Source organism: Sodiomyces alcalophilus, assembly GCF_042370955.1.
Source record: "Sodiomyces alcalophilus JCM 7366 unplaced genomic scaffold ACRALscaffold_1, whole genome shotgun sequence".
NCBI lineage: Eukaryota > Fungi > Ascomycota > Sordariomycetes > Glomerellales > Plectosphaerellaceae > Sodiomyces > Sodiomyces alcalophilus.
Window position 1 is genome coordinate 1,542,651 of NW_027263532.1, and position 20,474 is coordinate 1,563,124.

Here is a 20,474-nt window from a genome sequence, read left to right on the forward strand (position 1 = left end):
CACCCACCCAAAGCGGCACTAAAAAGGGTTGGTCAACGGCAATGGGCCGCTTAAATGGAGAATTGGGGAGTGTACAACGTACATATTTACCACTACGGGAGTAGCAGGGCCACCCATTCATCACCGCCAAGGGGCAGCTCCCGCACTCGGTGAGACGAGCGTCGATCGGGTGTTCTAAAGCGATCCAGAACACGGATAGGCTGAAGGGATGATGGGCGGATACCTATCCGACATGAGGTACAAGGTACAACGTACGTTGGAACAAGGTAAAGTGCAATAACGTTGTCAGTATGTTCGACGTATTCCTACATTGCACTCGTACGAATACCTCACTCGGTAGTGGTGAGTCGAATCGTTCCATGAGCAGTGAGGGTGATTGGTAAACTCGATATTGAGACTTGCATGGAATATCCCGCCGCTTCGTCGCATGACACGGGAGAGGTTCGACGAGTTTAAGGGGTCGGTCGGAAAGAACCCAGGCCTTAGTTTTGACAGTTGCGGGATGATGCGAATTCCTTACACTACTTCGTACAAAGTGGTTTGGCGGTGAAGCACGCATTGCAGGGGCGGGGCGACTTCTTGGCGGGGATGACTGTGTGCATGGCATGTACCTACGTTGTACACGTTCAAAATGCAGTGGCTGCGCAAAGGTTCTGGGAAAATCTCAAGGGATCACCTGCTTCGAAACCTTTGGGGAATAACTAGCACGTTCCGCATAGGTCTTCAAGACTTTCAAAGTATGATGACCTTGAACTTGTTGGACATTTTGCTAAGTGCCCTCCCTACTTGACTGTACTACCTGGTACGTACGTTGTACCAATTCGCTGGGCTTACCTTACCGAGATGCATAGTGGGGCAAAACACCCCCCGGATTCTGTTACTCCGGCAGGCCAAAACAAAAAAGAAAAAAGTGTTGCGATAAAATTCAAAGGGGCTGCCCTGTCGCGTTTGGGCACATGGATCATGGACGTACGAAGTACAAAACGTAAGAAAGTGCGAAAAGAGATCGCCCGAGTATTTGGAATCTCGAGCGTCCTCGGAACGGCGAGGCGAGATTTTCATGTTATCTGGAAGGACAGCGTGTGGGCGTTGCCGTTACGTTACCCTCAAGGTTAAAAAATGGGGCTACGTCATGGTTACCTTGGTACCTATGTGGTCACTGCACAGGTACGGCGGTACTACACACATCCTGGCCTAATGGGATTGATTCCACGAGGTAACTACCAGGACTGTAATCCTTTCTCCTGTCGCTCTGCGATGCACTGAATTTGCTGGAATGATACAATAGTTCATAATGCGACTGCTTTCGGTGTACTTCGTATGTTCGCTCAGTTCTTCTTTCTTCTATATAAATCCCAGATTCCAGGTTTCATTTATGCACGAGCGACTTCCCCATGTGCCAAGAAATAACAGAACATATTAGGTACAACGTACACGTTTGTACCTCGTACACACACCTTTAGTTGGCCAAGCCGGGTGTCTGGGATATGTGGGTCAAGCGTCTGATGACGACATGGGATCCGTGCGTTATCGTGGACCCTAAATTCGGAGCAAGGTACATTACAGAGAATATCGACCTCCCACTTTCCCCCCAATGTAGGATTCGAAGTTCGAGGCGCTCTTCATCACACCTACAACGTAAAGGTACTGCGATTATACTCGGTACTTTGTAAGATCCATTCACGAGTACATACGTACGTTGCACGTACTTTAGCCTTTCTGAGCCGAGCCACGAGTCTACCTACGAAGTACACTCCTTTCTACCAGGGGCTGCTGCCCTTCTTTATCCTATCGCTTCTGGGGGCTACTCACCACCCTCGCCTCGTACATAGACTCCATTGGTCTTCCCCAGCTTCTCCATCCAACATCCTATCTCTAGGTCGAGACCAGACCCGCGACAATATACTGAGAGAGAAGCTCTTTGACACTCCGTCCATTCGATTCGACCCCATCCGACTTTGACCTCGCCAAGCACTCCGTCGTGTCATCTACACTACACTACAGGGCAACCAACGCGGTGCCGTCTGTCAATGGTGAGAAGCCAGATCCGATCCGTCCACTGCCTCCGAACACGCTAGCCAAACCTTTCCCTTTACCCCTTACCTTTCCAATCTAGGCAAACCAGCGTTGCCGCTTGTTCTCTATACAAGGTCAAGTCGATCGGTCGGTCGTTTCCATCCCCAACACCCACGCCGCGAACCTCATGGAATATCATCACCTCTTTTCAGATTTGGCGTCACTCCACTTGCCTTCCTCGACTTGCCCGATCCCGACTCCCGGCTGTTCCTTGCAGCCATACCTTGAATCTGCCCTGCACTAGCCCACAGATGTACGCCATTGCCCTGCACTTTTTCCAGAGTCACTTTCCACCGCTTCATTTCGTGTGACCACCCCCCTCATCTCAACCTCTTCCTCTTCATCCGCTCTCTTTGATTGTGACGTTCTGTTATTCCCGCTTCCCCCCCCCCCACCCCCCTTTTTTTAGCATATGTACCTTCCCACCCATCCACAAACCCACAAACCAACAAATCCACCCATAGTCTAGGCACATTACTAACCGGAGGTACAAGAACACTGTACATTACTCCCAGCACGCATCAACAATCGGGGGTAGTCGAGTTACGAAGTACTTCGAACAGGGCCGGTTTCCGCTGTTGTTGCCGCCATACTCGTCGTCGCATAGTACGAAGTAATATTTACCCAACTGACTCCGTATCGCCTATCCACATCTTAGGCTAGTCAGTCGACTCGATTCTTTTTACGAATACTTCTACATTCTACACTAATTACAACGTACATAGTCCGTCCCTCCCTGGTACGGTTCTTCTCGTTTGCACCATCACCTACGCCATCTGGCCATGAATCGCCACATCGACCATGGGGAATCGATTGCATTACCAGTCAAATCTGAAGCTCTCGGAAATATAATCATCGCCAAGTCACAACAACCGCTTTCTGTTCCAGCCGTGATCGACTCGAGGATGAGTGACTCTGGGACGACGGGAGACTCGAGGATGGGCGACCGGACGCCCGTCCATTATACCATCAACATCACTCCACACGCGGCGAGACCGTCTCCCGACGCGTTTGCCTCGCGTGGGAGGTCACATTCAAGATCCAGCTCATACACGAGAGGTTCCAAGCCGACTACACCCCTGGCTCCGCCGTACTCTGTTGGCCAGGCTCACCCACCGCTGCCCCCGAAGCATTCCCCGGCAATGACACCTCCGGCGCGGGAGCCCAGTCCGAGCTACTTTGGTCTCGTCCCCGAAACGTCGGCGGATTCGATGGGCTCGAGGGCCTCGCCCCTGATGTCGCGAGATAGCTGGAGTCCCCGTTCATCATCCATCAGGTCCCTCGCCACCGCGATCCCCAATCCCGTGCCAGTCAGCGGGCACCCGGACTATGAGGCCTTCAAGAGGCAAGTCGATGCCAATCGAGGAGAGAGCTTTGCGCTGTCGACCTCTCACTTTGGCGTCATGACCCCCGAGGTTCCCATGGCCCGACCACGGCCTCGTCAGCGATGGCACACCCATTCCAGCGATGTCTCGGCCCACCTCACATCTCAACACGCGGCGAAAGAACCCTTGACAAGTCGAATGGATGTCGACCGGGACAGTGGCCTTGAATCGGCCTACGTCCCGTCAGAGTCGAAGCAGAATGTTGCCGGTTCGCCTCAAGTTCCCCCTCCGATACCTCATTTTCCGGGATTCAGTTCCATCACACCACATGAAGCGCCGCGTGAGAAAATTACCTTGCCGTTGAAGGGCACAGACCAACGACGCTACATGTCGATGCCGCCGACCAAAGCCAACTTGCTGTCATCGAATCTGCGAATTCCGTCCCATCAGAAAGCCGAAACTCCTCGCACCGGCCGCGTCGAAGGTATTCCTTTAATCCCGGCAAGTCAAGTGAAACAGATGATTGAGGAGTCCGAGTCGGATTCTGAGCTGCTCATTCTCGACTTGCGAGTGTCTCAACAATACTTCCAGGCGCGCGTCAAGGGGGCTCTTAATCTGTGCACGCCGACTACGCTCCTGAAGCGTGCGACCTTCAACCTTGATAAACTGCAGCAGACATTTCAAAACCCAGCCGACAAGAAGCGATTCTCCCAGTGGGACTCGACGAAAAATCTGATCGTCTACGACGCTCATTCCGCTGACGGGCGAGACGCTGTGGCGTGCATGAACATGGTCAAGAAATTCACCAACGAGGGGTATAAGGGGGGTACTTTCATCCTGTGTGGTGGCTTCAATGCCTTTCACGAAAAGTTCCCCGAACTTGTTGATGAGGGTCCTGCGGCCGGCTCGGGAAGTCGTCAATCGTTCGGCCCTGGGCTAGACAGCAGCCGTCTTGGGATCCCTCCGATCATGGGTGGCGTCATGCTGCCGACCGCATCGAGTAGCCCGAATCCATTCTTCTCTAACATTCGACAGAACATGGACTTGGCCGACGGGGTTGGACAACTTGACGTTGCGCGGCCCCGGGGTATAGACTCCCCCACCCTGCCCCAGTGGCTGCGGGAAGCATCCACAGAGGCGGACCGGGGCAAGAAAGTGTCGGACCGGTTTTTGAACATCGAGAGGGACGAGCAAGAGCGCATGAAGAAAGCATATTCGACTTTCAGTCCTCAATCTAATCCCGAAGATTCGATCCCCGCCGTTCAGCTGTCGGGCATCGAACAGGGTGCCAAGAATCGCTACAAGGACATCCTGCCTTTTGACCATTCCCGGGTAAAGCTGCAGGGACGCCCGTCTGGGTCTGGCGACTATGTCAATGCGAGCCACATCAAGGCGTCAGGGAGCAACAAGCGATACATCGCTTCGCAAGGGCCGCTGCCAGCTACATTTGAGGTAAAGCACGAATGCCCCTTTTGACGCTTCATGCAATGCAATGCAATGCAACTTCATAGGAACATGCCAAGCTAACGAATGCAGGATTTCTGGTCTGTCATATGGGATCATGATGTGCGGGTGATTGTCATGTTGACTGCCGAATCGGAAGGAGGGCAACTCAAGTGCCACCCGTACTGGAAGTCGAATGAATTTGGCCCCGTCCAGCTGAGGCCGCTTTTGGAGAAGAAGGTGTCTCTCGACTACGATAAACATCGATCCCCATCGCACTCCTCGTCGATGGGCTCATCGTCCACCGCGGGCTCTGAGGCCGGGAGGAGGCGTGCCAACACAACAACGACTCTCGGAGGCGCGACAACGGCCGCTCCACCGCCGACGTCCAGCCAAAGCGAATCGTCCTACGTCATCATTCGCAAGTTCGCCCTGTCTCATGCCGCGCACCCATTTGCGCCGATTCGCGAAATCACCCATGTACACTACCCGTCTTGGCCGGACTTTGGGACTCCGGCCCAGCCGTCCCACCTCCTCGCGCTCGTCGAGGTGGCGAATGTCATGCAGCGGGCCGCGCTACCCGTGGACACGCCATCCATCGCCGCCTCGGGCTCGTACGCGGAGGCAATCGCGGCCTCGTTCCACGAAGAGCCGGAAAACGACTTGCGAGCCAGGCCCATGTTGGTGCATTGCTCTGCCGGGTGCGGGCGCACGGGGACGTTCTGTACCGTAGACAGTGTGATTGACATGCTCAAGAGGCAGCGCCTGGCGCGGACGACACTGAAGCCGGTCAAGAAACGGGACTCGGATGGCGACCTCAAGATGAGCGGGGAGCGCGAGGTGGAAGAGCCCATCTCCCCTCGGCCGGCGCAGGCGAGGGCCGATGGTTCCACTTCACCGACGCTCCGGCGGATGAGCACCCTCGACAGCCTTCGCAGCTCGTGGGAAGAGCCGCCCCTCGACACGACGTGGATCGGCGACGACACGGTGGACCTGATCGCCAAGACGGTCGAGGACTTCCGCGGCCAACGTCTCAGCATGGTGCAGACTCTCCGCCAGTTCGTGCTGTGCTACGAAACGGTCCTCGAACACATCGCGCGGGCGAACGACAGGCACAACGCTGGTTCGGGCAACGCCAAGGGAAGAGCTCGGAGCGGAAGCCTGCAGCTTGGACGGGAGGTGTAGCTTTGCTGTTTGCAACGGGACAGGCAGTGTGCAGGCTTCTTTTCTTTTCTTTTCTTTTCTTTTCTTTTTTTTCTTTTCTTTCCAGCATATGCGCAAGAGCGGGGAAAAAAATCATAGCGCGGCTTTCTTAAGACCATGGCATAATAACTCGGCATCCGTCCTGCATTTGGGAGCCTGGACGGTATTGGGAAAGTCAAAAGAAGAATAATGAATGGTAGGGGAAACCGAATACCATTACACGAGGGGATGGGAAAAGCCTTGGAATCTTTTGCATGGGGTGGCGTTTTGGCTGGGGCGCTTTCAGCTGTCTTGGCATACTTATGGAGCGTTGATGATAGAAACCTGACTTCTTCTCCATACAGACAGGCTGGTGTAGACGGCGCTGGCTCCAATTGGAGATGGACTTGTGGCTTTGGTTTTCGTTCTGGTCTGGTTTTATTATTTGTACGATAATGCTCACCTTCATGATTACGGAAGAACAGTGAAATGGTCCACGATCGGTTGGAGATGCTTCATTGTCTTCTCGTTGAACTCGCGACAGAGTAGGGATCGGCTCCTCCCTATGATCAAGTTTGCCATGAGAAAAGCGTTCTGCTTGTATTGCCTTCGGGTAGAGAACCAGGCAGGATTGTCATTGACATGAGCGTAGCAGCAGTCGGTAAAGAGAGACATGGACGTGTTTCTTCATTCGAAGGGCGACTGTTCATGCTCTATGAATCGGTGGTACAATTACAATAACCGTACAAGCAGAGGCACCAGAGAGCACTTCCCTAATAAAAAAGGCTCGCCCGAAGCTGACTGCTCCTTTGCCCCAACGCCTGCTGCATTCTGGAAACGCTTCCACTCCAGGCCAGACCTCTTCCCACCGTGTTGCTAGCAAACGGACAATCTTCTTCCTTTGCGATTCGTGCCGAGGGCCAACATTTGTCGCACGCTTTGCTTTCGTTTTGCCTTTTCTTCCGCCACCCCGACCCACCAGTGACTTGTGATTCCTCTCCCTTTTTTTTCCGTCTGTCTACTTCCAGAGCTTGCCAAGGGAAACCTCCTTGTCGTCGTGCTTGTTGAGAATCTTGGCGGTGGCAAGCTCAAAGTCCTCCTGGGTGACGTGGACGCGACGCTCGCGGAGGGCGTACATGCCGGCCTCGGTGCAGACGCCCTTGAGCTCGGCGCCGGAGCAGCCGTTCATCTTCTCGGCAATCTTGGTGAGGTTGATGCCGCGGGTGAGGTTCATCTTGCGGGAGTGGATGCGGAGGATGTCTGCGCGGGCCTCGACGCTCGGGGGAGGGAACTCGATCTTGCGGTCGATGCGGCCGGGGCGGAGGAGGGCCGGGTCGAGGATGTCGAGGCGGTTGGTGGCCATGATGACCTTGATGTTCTTGGTGGGCTCGAAGCCGTCGAGCTGGTTGAGGAGCTCGAGCATGGTGCGCTGGACCTCCGAGTCGCCGCCGGAGGAGCCCTCGACGCGGGAGGAGCCGATGGAGTCGATCTCGTCCATGAAGATGATGGAGGGGGCGTGCTCGCGGGCCATGACGAAGAGCTCGCGCACCATGCGGGAGCCCTCGCCGATGTACTTTTGCACGAGCTCGGAGCCCGAGACGCGGATGAACTTGCAGTCGGTGTGGTGGGCGACGGCGCGGGCGAGCAGGGTCTTGCCTGTGCCGGGGGGCCCGTAGAGGAGCACGCCCTTGGGCTGGGCGATGCCGAGGGATTCGAAGAGTTCCGGGTGCTTGAGGCCGAGCTCGATGACCTCCTTGATTTCCTTGATTTGCTGGTCGAGACCGCCGATCATATCGTAGGTACTATCGGGAACCTTTTCGACCATCATGAGAGAGACGAGAGGGTCGACCGAGGATGGGAGGATTTTTTCGAGCTTGTATGAATCGGATAGTAGGGTGACACGTTTTCCGACGGTGAGTTTGGCGACGTCCACGCTGTCTGCAACGTCGACAACTGGGGAGGGGGGGAAAAGTCATGTTAGCGGGTGGTCTGCAGAGCGATACATTGCTGGACGGCTGGGAGGCGACGGCCAACATACCATATTTGCCTTCCGGATGCACTTTGACGAGGACCTTCTTTGTGCCCATGACCTTCACAACCTCACCGACATAGGATCCCGGTTGTTGTAGCAGACCGAGCTCCTCCCGCAGTAACCGAACCCTGGAGTTGTAATCATTTCTTTGGGCCTCGAGACGACGGAGGACAGCTTGACCCTTGAGGATCTCCAGCTTCATCGCCTCAATCTTGTTCTGGTAATAGCTATCGAGGGCCATCTTGACGGTCTGCCCGGTGGGCCTGGAGAGGAGATGGAAAAGACGAGCGGCAGGCCAGTTGCAGGGTAGGTGGTTCGGAGTGGATGTCTTTAAAATAACTTGTAGGTCGAGAATCGGTGGTCCAATACAGTTTGGATTTAGTCGTGGGGCGTCGGAAGGATAGGAGAGTCGAGTTTCGCGGGGGGAAATCAAGGTTGAATAGTAGTGTCGCTGGCCAGTAAGGCTGAGTTATGTGACGATGATGGCTTTGTTGGACGTTCAACTCATCAGTTTGCCAGGCAAGCATCGGCGACGCGTTCTCCCGGAGGCGGTTGGAGGCACGTGATTTGAAGCGGATGATATATGTTCCGAGGTGATGGGTCCAAGCTCCTTATCGAAGACAGCTGGAGTGGAGCCGAAACCTGTAAGGCGGCGTCTGTACCAATCGCAGTGGGCGTTGCGATGGAATGTGTCAGGTGACGCCACTGTGGATGCTGAACAGATACGGTACATACGAAGTACGAAGTACACTACATGAAAAGTGTTGATACTATCAAGAATTACGCAACTCGATCCTCTCATCACCTACTATCTCTACCACGTATATCTACAGTATTCGCTCATACTCTAGAGTAGCAATTGGTCATTGTTCGTCTGCATACCGCGCGGGGCTGCGCCAAGTCGAATCTGGTGTGGCCAGGTACCTGATCGAGTGATCCTACCTTTCTCTTCGATGTAGAATGACTGGTCCGCGAATCTTTCTTACACCTTCGCATTGCTAGAAACGAAGCACGGACGGGCTCTCGCTTTTATCTTACGTCTGTGTCTAAGCAAGCTATGGTATGGGAGGGAGTGATAGCGGGCTAGAGGGTAGCGACGCTGAACAGTCTCGGAAATCGCGAATCATATGCGTCGTTGTTTCTGAGCAAAAGCCATCATCATATTCACCGTTATATCGAAGACGAGTTTAACTCGTCTGTCCCAGTCGCCGGTCGCCCAGGTCACCATGTTGTTGATCTCACGTGTATTCGTAGACATGGGTAATTAGATAGGTACATACCACTAATTAAGTACACTACTTCGTACGGCGCACGAGGCAGGTGCTATCGTGGGGTAGTTGTACCTACTATACACGATGTGACTCTGCGGTCTTAGCGTTGTGTCACCCTTTCCTCGACGGCTTCATCTCCTCCCCCGCCTTTTCTCTTATCGCGAGTGTGCCGGCATCCCTGGGCGCCTTCAATCCGAGCCATCCTTGTCGTTCCCCATTTCTTCTCCCCTGTTCTTCTGACCTTTTTTCTTTCTTCTTCTCCCGTTGACGCCGCCAGTCGACGACTCGACGATGGGAAAACACCAAGAGCTACCAGACTGACAGCAATCCCGCGAGCCGTCCAGTCTCCAAATATACCGAGAAAAAAGCATTCGTGCACCCATTGCCCATCGTCGCACAGCACCGTGGTGCGATTTCGCATTTGTTCTGCCCCTGGCCTGGCCAGCGTAACCAGCAACAGACGAGATACAGTTGAGGCCGATATACGAAATCTTCCTAGACTCGACATCGCATCGCATTGTTCATTTCCCTTCACGCAAATACCGAACGGCTACTACGTCGACCACTTATTTAATATTACAATCACTCTCATCGCTTTCCGTTCCACGCCTCGCGCCCTTTGACGCGCTACTAATTAACACCTCGTATCACCTGTATTTTCCGACCTGCTGCGCGTGACGGTAACCAACCGCGCATCATTTCGGACAAGACCACCGCGTCCCGCGTGGTCTGTCATGGCTCCCTCACATTCTTCTCGTCGGTCTTCTGCCCATCCATCCCGAGAGTCCCTCCGCGAACCCCTCGACCCAACCGACGCCAGCCGCCGTCCGAGGCTCGACGCGTCCGCTGCCCCCGAACACGGCTTGTCCGAGAGCTTCGAGTCGTTCCAGTCCACCGATACTGTTAGGAGATGCCCTGACACGGCCCCTTACGGTATGCCTGTTCTCCTTTCTTCGCTTCGATGTCCCTTCTCGTTTCTTGCCCCTTTGCTGTTTTTGTCTTGGTCTGCAGTGTATGCTTCGTCATCCATGGTTGGCGCCCAGCCTTGGCTACGCCTATGCGTTACGTGAATTTATGTATCGCTCCCCTCTTACGTCCTCCACCTCTCCCTACCGACCCCTTTCTTTACCTATTTTAATTTCTCCGAGCCTTTTATTTTCCCAGTCGTCATTCTTCATACTTTTGCTTCTTCTTCTCCCCGTCCTCTACACTGTTTTGAGTCGGGTCCAACCCTGCGGCAGGTCGAATCCGATGACCACGAGCACCTGCTAACAGCATCTCCGTGTTTTCCGAACCAGGATCCATACAAACTAGCCAGACTCCGACGCAACAACACCTCGACGACCCCCAGGTCCACGACCTTTCTGGGTCTCGCTCCTCGCTGCCGTCTCGATCCCCCCTCCTAGGCGCCGAACGCGTCAAGTCCTCCCGATCAACAAGAAAATCTGCAATGCCTCACCATCACCGCCGTCCGACCAATCCAACCGCCCCCCACCGCGGCGAGGTCTTCTCTACCGAAGATGACATCTCCGAGGTCGAGGCGGATGCCGCTGCCGAGCGTCAACGCGAACAACTACAGCAGCAGCAGCAGCAGGGTTCACGTAGGAGACCCGGTCTGGCCAGCACCCTTTCCCGCGCCCACTCCCATCGTAGCGTACTCGATGATGACGACGCCTTGGAGGGCGCTGCTCTCTCAGCCGATGGAAACCTCCAGGATCTCGCCGACGACGGCTTGGACGACCATGTGCCCGAGCAAGACTTTGAGGACCATGGTGACGACGGTGACATAAGCGACGCCGAAAGTTTCACTCTCAAGGACCGCCAACAGGCCATCAACCAGACCCATCCTTTTGGTATACGGCTATGGAAACCTGCACTGTACAAGAAGGACCGGTCCGTGCAAATCACGGCCGAGGGCGATATCCATTCCACCCCGGGCGGCAAAGTGAGCAAATGGCTCCTCTTCTTCAACCTGCTCTGGACTCTCCTCTTCGGCTGGTGGATGGCCGCCTTCTCTGCTCTCGGCGCCCTGGTCTGCTTCTTCTTCGCCGCCACCCCCAGCGGCAGGGCCTACGGCCGCGTCCTGTGGGGTCTCGCCGGGTACCTCTTCTACCCCTTCGGCAAGTTCGTCCGGCTGGAGCAGGACGAGGCCTACCTCGACGAAGACCTGGGCGAGGGTCGAAGCATTTCCGAGTACGAGCAGTGGCAGAGCGGGGACCTCGAATACGGACGTCTCTTCTTCGGCCCCGACCGGACCCGCTCCATCGTTGGTCGTTCGCGCAGGAGCATCGATTCGGTCCCGGACGAGACTGATAGTCTTCTGGGACGGACGCGACGTGGCGAGCGCAGCGAGACGCCGCCGAGGCTCAAGAGGCGCCTCTTTGGCCGCGGCGAGTGGAACATTGGCCGCGTCGTCTTCTTCTCCGTCTTCTACGCCTTTCTGACCCCGTCACTGGTCATCGTGTCGCTCATCTGCTGGTTCCTCGTCTTCACCATCCCCATGGGCAAGACGACAATGTTGCTCTTTGACCATCTCCGCCGTCACCCTCTGGCCCTGTCCTTCGAGTCGGATATCAACGCCGCTCGCCTCTCGGGCGCCCAGCACTCGTCCATCCTGCTCTGCACGTACCGCGCCGTCGGCAGCCGCTACTGGAAGTACACCGTCGACGGAACCAACATCTTCCTCATCAACCTCATGGGTGTCGTCTTCTTTGTCATCTTTGACTGGATCGTTCTTCATGGCGTGCTCGAGGTCGAATCGTCCCTCACCTCGCCGGCCTTCCTCTTCGTCATGGGCCTCCTGTCGATTATTCCCTTGGCCTACTTCATCGGCCAGGCCGTGGCTTCCATTTCTGCTCAGTCGTCGATGGGCATGGGCGCCGCCGTCAATGCCTTCTTCTCCACCATTGTCGAGGTGTTCCTCTACTGCGAGGCCCTCAAGCAGGGCAAGGGCCAGCTGGTGGAGGGGAGTATCGTGGGAAGCATCTTCACCGGCATCCTTTTCCTCCCCGGACTCTCCATGTGCTTTGGCGCCATCAAACGCAAGACGCAGCGGTTCAACGCCCGCTCGGCCGGCGTTACTTCGACCATGCTGCTCTTTGCCGTCATTGGCGCCTTTGGCCCGACGCTGTTCTACCAGGTCTACGGCTCGCACGAACTGAACTGTCTCGACTGCGTCGACTATGGAAGCGGCGACGTCGTCTCGGCGCCAGGCGGTGGCGCCGACGGTACGGACTGCCGACGCTGCTATTTCTCCCAGGCGCCCACACTCGACGATCGTTTCTACCTCGAGGCCGTGCGTCCGTTCAGCTATTTCTGCGCCTGCCTGCTCTTCCTGTCCTACATCGTGGGCCTGTGGTTCACCCTGCGGACCCATGCCGCCGTCATCTGGAACACCGATGCCGACGAGAAGAAGCACGAGGAGCCCGCAGTGCAAGCTCAGGGTGCCCGCAGGCGATCCGTCCCCCATTTCTCTGCCGAGGCCACGGGGGTATCCGCAGATATCCGCGACTCGCATCTGTACAAGCGAATCCTTGGTCAGACACAGAAGCACGTCGGCTTGGCATCCCGATCGGAGGACATTACACGACAGGGTTCGGCGATGAGTACGCCCGTCTCGGACTCCAACGGCGCCACGGCTACACCGCACCAAGTGCCGCCCAAGGACAACGCCAGCACCAGCGCCGGCGAGACCGTGAAATCTTCTACAATGCATCTCCCGGGGCTCTCGCGCGCCGACAGCACCCAACTGGTTCGCGAGGTAGCGGCAATTGCTGCCACAGCGGCTACGTACGCTGCGCGCGACGCTCGGCTGTCTGTCGGCGGCGGCGGCGGCGGACGGGTCTCGGCGACCCCTCGCCCGCCGCAGCGGGCCAGCACGATGCCCACCGAGCAAGAAGCGACCGCTGTGGCCCACGCCGGCGGACAGGACGGGCATGACGCGCCCAATTGGAGCAAGCTGAAGAGCTCGATCGTACTGTTGGGGGCCACCCTGATGTACGCCATTGTGGCCGAGATCCTGGTCAGCACGGTGGATGTCGTCCTGGATGGGTTTGCCATTGACGAGAAGTTTTTGGGAATTACGCTGTTCGCCCTGGTACCGAACACTACTGAATTCCTGGTACGTTGCGCCCCGATGGCTTTGAGTATTGTGTATTGATTGCGCGTGTTGCATGCAACTAACTTGTCGGCGCCTCGTAGAACGCCATCTCGTTCGCCATGAATGGCAACATTGCCCTCTCGATGGAAATTGGCTCCGCGTATGCCCTCCAAGTCTGTCTCCTGCAGATCCCCGCGCTGGTCCTCTTTTCCGCCGTCTATCCCCTCGATATCAGCGGCGACGAGTCCCTGGATCAGCACATGTTTACACTCCTGTTTCCGCAATGGGACATGATCCTGGTCATTCTATGCGTCTTCCTACTCAGCTACATGTACGGCGAGGGCAAGAGCAACTACTTCAAGGGCAGCATCCTGGTCCTCTCGTACTTTGTGGTGGTTGTGGGGTATTACCTGTCGGGGTACGCCGAGGACATCATGGGTGTGTCCAGGTTTGATGTCATGGGGCGCGATGGGGTGTATAGGAGCCCGAAGCCGGTGGGCCGTTAGAGCAGCGGTTGCACGAGTATGCGTGCGTGATGTGAGTCAATTATTGTCCCTCAGTGGGGACTTGAAGGAAGCAGCATCATCATCAAGGTTGTATAACGGAGCAGATCCATGTCTTTTTACGTGATATTTCTACTGCATTGCTATCGTATAGTCGGACAGACATAGCCATGGAGGTCGAGGCATTTATATATCGTGACATGTCATATAGCGGATCTGCTTTAATCAGAACCGTTATCTTTGATTATGTATTTGCCTCCTCGACGATACCTCCATGTCAGTGTCCCGTTGGTCGGGTGTCGTGCCTGGCCAATGCATATCAACGCTGTTCCGTCAACCGTCGACCATCAAGATCAACTATTTTCATCATCAACCACTACATTAACCCTCATACTACAACATTACTAACCACTTATCTCATTAGAAAAGTAGAAATGGCAAAAGAAAAGCTAGGCACAAACGACAAAAGAGTTCGGGACACCCTTGCGGGTGCCCCTACATCTCTGTCGTGCGTTATGGGGTACCGATCGGTACCCGTATAAAGTCCTGGATATGTACATCTATTTGGTCGGCGCGCGTTTCGAACTGTCGAACTCTGCAGAGTGTCGTCGGTTTCTCGATTCGGTCGTCGGGGTTCTCGATTTGGTCGTCGGGCCAACTCATACCCGCCAACCCGTTTGACCTGAATGCATTCCACTGCACCGCCTTCGGCTTGACTTGGGAAGAGTATACCGGAGTTTGGTTATATAGCTTTGGCCCCTTCCCTTCCCGGTGGCTGTTGGGGCTCTGTTGCTCGTGAGGTCCTTGCGTGGAGGTGGCTGCTGCTGCTCCTTCCTACTTGCTGGCCGCGAGGCACCGCTGGGCACTTTGCCCCTGCCCCCCCCCCCCCCCCCCCCAATGAGGAGTCACTGACCACAGTATAAAGGCTCGTGGTGGCGAATCTTGGTGTTTAGGCGTCCGGCATTCACCACTTGTAGACTCTTGCTTTGTGTCTGATGGCTCGTGATGCACCATCAAGGTCAAGCTTTGCGGCACAAAGCCCCCAACTGGATTTTTCCTTTCGTGACTCCATTCTCCTGCTTCTGATAGCATAAAACCCGGCCTATATCCTATTCTCTGCCGGTGTCTATATGCTGCCATCCCAGACTTTACAAGCAAGGGACAAAAGATATAGCACATCATATGCTGCATATATACATCACACTGAACATACATAATGCCAGTTTTTGACGTGTAATCATAAACATCTGATTCTCCGTTTTCTTTTTGCATCTTTCTCGACTCATCACAAAGATAGAAACGCTTACATTCCGAGTATCAGCCAACAAAAGCTACACCGTTTCTTACAGTTTGCTATTTTATCACCACAGACAGATGTTTACCCATCGATTGGCAGACCATGGCTACTTCAGACCACATTCATCTTTCTAAAGACGAAACATTGCAGAGACGGTATTCAATGTCGTTGCAACAAGGTCCGATCTTCCCGCGCCAAGATCTGGAGCCGCTGTCGGTGAGTGGGGAAGTGACACGCGCCTGCATTGACATGACATTCCGACGCAAAACGATGTGCCGGGAATAAACGGAAACGGCTCACAGCCACATGTCAGCCACAACGGGAATCGGGAAACGTTAATCCGATGCGCCGATTCGGGTTGCTACCAAACCGTTCCCTTCGTCCTCCTCAACATACCCGATTCTGAGACCAGTTTCGCAAAAGCGTCTCTAGTCAATGGATCGAGGACACGTAGAGTCTGCAACCACTGTGCGAGATTTGTTCCTTCTATATGGACGAGATAATTTCATTTGCATCAAAACTGTCGCCCACTGTCGTGTTCCCCCACCGTCGGCCAATTCTTCTCGAGCATGGATCTCTTCCTCCTCCCACCGCCTCCATAATCTTGGTGGTTTCTGCTTTGCTTGCATTCTGACAGACCCGACAGTTGACTGCTGACGATTTTGATGCTGGTGCTGGCGGGGTCATTCTGCCTCATTTAATCCCGGATGGATAACGATATCTCGGATAATATGGAACAAGCAAACTTTCGCGCAGACTTTCAAGCTCTCCCTATCTCGGATTGCCTCGCATAGATGACCTCGCGTTCTGGATTCCACTTCATAGTACTTTGACCAAGTACGTACTCGCCCTCATGGTATGTATATACTCCCCCGTCCTCTGCAATCTGAGTGATAAACGCCCCGATCTATGACCACCTTTCCCGTAACTTGACCCGCATTTCGATTCCATCGTGAGGACGAGCCGTGATACTCCGCCTCTGGAAGGTCGCAGTCAGCCTAAATGTCAAAGCTCCACTGCAAAGGGAAAAATGCCGCCGACTTACCGTATACACGTTCGTCTCGGAAACATGCTGACCCTTCTCGTTCAACAGAGGATTCCCCTCCGAGTCGAGCTTCGCCTCCCCCGCGCCCACCTTGATAAAGTCGTACTTGCGCACCGCGCAGGCCAAGATAACCCGGGCCTCGATGTTAGCCAGCTCCTGCCCGATGCAGTTTCGCGGTCCCCGCTCAAATGGTCGCCACGCCGCAGCGGGGATCGAATGACCCTCACCAGACGACACTGCCGCCGGCACCTTCTTCTCTCGGTCGTCTCCGTCGGCCTTTTCCGTCCCATCCCGGGCCCCTTCCTCCGCCGACTCTTCCCCCTCCTCCTCCTTGCCCATCCACGTGTCCGTGTTACCCAACCATCGCTCCGGGATAAAGTCGTTCGCACTGGGGCCGTAGACTCCCTCATCCCGCTGGATCAGGGTGTGGCAGTTGTAGAGGATGACGCCGTCGAGCAAGATGCTGCTACCGTCGCTTCGCCTGAGCTGCCAGTTGGAGCCCGGCGGCACGTACCGCGCCGTGCCGGCCGGGGGGTAGAGACGCAGGATCTCCTTGATGACGGCCGACATGTACGTCATCCTTCTCATGAGCTCCTCCCCGCGGGTCTCGAACGCGCGGCGGACCGCTTCCGGGTCGGCATCCGGGCCGGGCCCGAACAGGTCGTCGAGCTCGGCGCGCAGCGTCTGGAGCACCCGCGGCGTGCGCGACAGCTCGTAAAACGCCCACTGGAGGAGGATGCTCGTGGTGTCGTGGCCGGCGAACAGGAACGACTTGAGCTGGTCGATGGTGTCCCGGACCACGTCGTCGGTGAGGTCGTCGCCTTCGTCCTGTAGACGCAGGGCGAGCACGCTGCGGCTGCCCTTCTTGCCCTGCTTTTTCATCTCCTCGTATTTTTGCTGTATGATCCCGCGCATGTGAGCGTCGAGGCGTTTGGCTCTACGGTAGCGCGTCCAGATGGTCCGAGGCTGCATCACGTCCGGGGTTCCACCGTCGTCATTCTCGTAAGTAGACAGGAGGTTCCTGTACAGTTTGATGAACTCCGTCTGCTGATCATCTGGCAGCTGGGCGCCGACATCGTAGCCCATCGTGACAGCACCTAGAAGCAGAGAAGGAAATTTCTGATTCAGTTTCATTATCGTCGGGTAGAAACCAGGCCAGTCAGCCTGTCGTTGGGTCACGACGTATATGACGTACCAATGATATCGAAGGTGATCCCGGTACACAAAGGTTCAAGACTGAAAACCTCATTGGTGTCTGCGTACCCACGGAGATGGGCCAAGAAGGGCTCCGTCTTGTCCAGGATGATGGGCAACAAGGACATGAGATGCTGATGTGCGAAGCCGGGATTGAAACGCTTCCTGGTCTCTTTCCATTTATGGCCCTGTGTGAGCGGGACACGATGCCTGTCAGTCTCTGGAAGCGATAGGGAACCATGAAGGGCAGAGGGGGAACAGAGCCATACGGTGGTAAGGATGATGGACTGAGGTCCGATGAGAGGGCCGAGAAAGCCCATCCTCTTGTTCTTGGGAATGCCATAAGGCCACGTTTTCGACTGCTTGGAGACCTGCTCGGCGACTTCGGCATCGCGAATGATGAGGAGCGGCCGGTTGAAGGGCCGAACATCGAGGATCATGACATCAGGGTTGCCGATGGACTTGATCATGGCAGAGAACACATGGTCTAAAGGCGTCAAGGCATCCCCGTTTCAATGTCAGCAATCGCTCCCCTCACTTTGCTTTCCATTCTCCAACGCGAACAAGAATATATGCAAACGTGCGAATGAGTGGGCGCGGAAGTGAGGGCGCGAGTGAGGAGAGGCGTACCCGAGTCGATGGCCTCATCGCCCTCAGCCTTGAAATACTCGCCAAGACACGCAAGGTGACCCCAGAAGAGGGATGGCTTGACCTGAGGCAGTTGGGCATATCGCCTAAGCCTCTCATACTCGAGCCTCTGGTAGAGGTAAAAGGCCAGCGCGACAAAGCCAACGCCCACGAGGGCCCAGGGATGCGTCAGGAACATGATGGCCGAGGAGTGAAAAAGCGCTCATCAATCCTCAGGAAGCATTGCGGCCGATTGGAAAATAGAAATAAGGTCAGACAGAAATCCAAAGAGAAAAGTCTCTGTGTTACACAAGACACTGGAATATAGTGGCTCTGTCCTTGGAGTCGTCGGGAGTGGGAGAGCTGCGAGAGAAGTTCCAGGGATTGTGATTGTGATGATTGGATGTATCCTAAATAAAAAGAGCAGATAACCCAAAGCCCTGGAGTCGGCGGGTCTTTTGTTGACTTGCTTCGTCGTGATTCGCGACCTTGGCTTTTCGTTGTTACCTTACCCTTTTTTGTTCGTGCGTTTCTCCGTTTCCCCCTTTTTTGTCTCGATGGTTACTAAATCCAGTCGGCTAAGCGCGGTTCGTGCAGGTATCTCAGGGTACATGTTCGTATATCATGTCGGGGTTGGTCACTGGTTCTTCGTCCGGGTGATGTTTCAGTGGTCGTACTGGTGTAACAAACGCCGGGATTCACGACGTTTCCAATGTCCCACCATGGACGAAGGCTTCGGGAGACCTCAACTTGTACCTATAGGTACTAAAAATCTGGTTGGTGACACGGCCCTAGGTATATGGCCCCACATGGTGATCTGAATGGCAATCCCCCCCCCCCCCTTCGCTTAGAGAGAACCAAGCTTTCGTACTCGGCTGGTCCTGGATCCGAGCTCGTTAAACTTTCCGTTAGTCTTTCTTCGCTCGTTAGTATCGTCAACTGGTCATCATTCTCGCCAAGGGGTGGTAATCAGCATCGTCCATCACATCTGTTCTTCCTTCATCGCCCCTGTGTCCCAGGCAATGACGCATTATATCGTAGCTCTTCGCCGAGTGCTTGATGTGAGACGCCGGTGTGACCGTCGAACAGCTTCCTTGTTGCATCAGATATCATCGTCTCCTCTGCGACTGGCGGCCCCGACTGTCTGGGGTGTCCACACCCGACAACCCGAAGACTCGGAAGACAACCCGCGGAGCCAGGCGACTCCTGTCGAACCCCTGGCTCCCCACACTCCATCGATATCACCATTGGCCCTTCAGCTTGATGGGGGTGTGACAACCCGTCATTCACCTGCATCTTTCCTTCGGCAACCCAATGCCCTCGGCGCATGCATGCGTACCATGAAGTAGGAGCGATTAGAAATGGTGGTGGATAAAGATGGAACCAGTTTGGCCTAATGCGTTGCGTCCCACTGTCGTTATCCGAAAGACGACGGTCCTCGGCTCCTTGGTGAAGAACGCCCTAGCCGATGCACACAGTTATGTGCCCTTGATGTGTAGGCGGCAGGGACAAAACTTCCGAGCCTCCCTTATATTAGCCACCGGACCTTATGGACCCTCGAAGCGAAGAATGAGAAGGTGAGAAGAACGAAAAAAGTGGAATATCCTCGTGCCCATTTCCTGCCGTCCACCTAAAAGAGTCTTCTTGACCAAGGCAGTGCTTGACAGTGTTGCACTCAAACTCAATCTGTAGTTGTATTCGCATGTCGTCTGATCCGGTCTCTATTCCCATCTTCTCGGTGTTCAGTCTCAACTCAAATCTCAAAGAACGTTCCATCCCTAGTCGGAAAACCAGTCGGCAGTACTAAATATTGATAGAGAGAGATCCCCGGATCGGGACGGAGGAGGACATCGTCGCGTGGGGAGGGCAAGTTGAGTTGGACAACTGGCCCAGTTTCTGAATAGAGGACGCCGCATGGGTTACTTAGTGATCTACTCCGCCCATTCTCACGCTCAGGGGCTCGAAAGACGGCATCATCTGAAGAACGACAGGGTCAATAGCAAAGGCCTCTGGTCCAAAGCTTTCCACAAACGGGAGGTGTTGAAGATTTGCTGGCGACGTATAGGTTGGGTTCGCGTCAGTAGCCAGCGCTGACGGGAAGATGTCCAAGCAACCCCCCAAAGGAACACCGAAAGCTGACATCGGGGGCGTCGCTGGTGCGTCAGCCAGGCCCATTTGATCCGAGTCGATACCGAGATCACTGAGCTCTTGGGCGATGAGGCCAAGTGCGCTTCCAATAACTGTAGCGATAAACCGTCGTCAGAGTGTGTCTTGTGGGGGGATCAAAAAGGAAGTATACACAATGTTTCTATGTATTTATAATTTAAAAAAGGAAAATGGGGGGGGGGGGGGGGGGGGAATGCAGACGTACCGGGGTTAT

General features: G+C 55.1%; 5 protein-coding genes across 5 annotated transcripts in view; 2 read left to right on the plus strand and 3 right to left on the minus strand.

The window, feature by feature from the left end:
* Positions 1–3,794: 3,794 nt before the first annotated feature.
* Positions 3,795–6,029, plus strand: ACRALDRAFT_1028159 (uncharacterized protein; the record flags this gene model as incomplete). The annotated part of the gene is made up of 2 exons (XM_071014837.1): positions 3,795–4,853; positions 4,938–6,029. The coding sequence occupies 2 exons, from the start codon at positions 3,795–3,797 to the stop codon at positions 6,027–6,029; spliced, it is 2,151 nt and encodes a 716-aa protein (XP_070878793.1).
* Positions 6,030–7,044: 1,015 nt separating this feature from the next.
* ACRALDRAFT_2095765 (uncharacterized protein) lies at positions 7,045–8,299 on the minus strand (the record flags this gene model as incomplete). Its single annotated transcript, XM_071022738.1, has 2 exons — positions 7,045–7,979; positions 8,065–8,299. The coding sequence occupies 2 exons, from the start codon at positions 8,297–8,299 to the stop codon at positions 7,045–7,047; spliced, it is 1,170 nt and encodes a 389-aa protein (XP_070878794.1).
* Positions 8,300–9,650: 1,351 nt separating this feature from the next.
* Positions 9,651–14,395, plus strand: ACRALDRAFT_1039061 (uncharacterized protein). Its single transcript, XM_071015120.1, has 3 exons — positions 9,651–10,262; positions 10,628–13,449; positions 13,530–14,395. Exons 1-3 carry the CDS (start codon positions 10,064–10,066, stop codon positions 13,932–13,934), a joined length of 3,426 nt encoding a protein of 1,141 aa, XP_070878795.1. The 5' UTR covers positions 9,651–10,063; the 3' UTR covers positions 13,935–14,395.
* A 1,454-nt stretch (positions 14,396–15,849) lies between these two features.
* Positions 15,850–18,293, minus strand: ACRALDRAFT_1046853 (uncharacterized protein; the record flags this gene model as incomplete). Its single annotated transcript, XM_071015471.1, has 5 exons — positions 15,850–16,207; positions 16,274–17,370; positions 17,469–17,655; positions 17,737–17,954; positions 18,098–18,293. 5 exons carry the CDS (start codon positions 18,291–18,293, stop codon positions 16,136–16,138), a joined length of 1,770 nt encoding a protein of 589 aa, XP_070878796.1. The 3' UTR covers positions 15,850–16,135.
* A 1,724-nt stretch (positions 18,294–20,017) lies between these two features.
* ACRALDRAFT_2023901 (uncharacterized protein) overlaps positions 20,018–20,474 on the minus strand; it is a gene marked incomplete at both ends in the record, with an annotated part of 2,523 nt that continues 2,066 nt past the window's right edge. The window contains one exon of the mRNA XM_071020172.1: positions 20,018–20,334. Within this exon, the coding sequence (XP_070878797.1) occupies positions 20,018–20,334 (317 nt within the window). The remainder of the gene's footprint in view (positions 20,335–20,474) is intronic.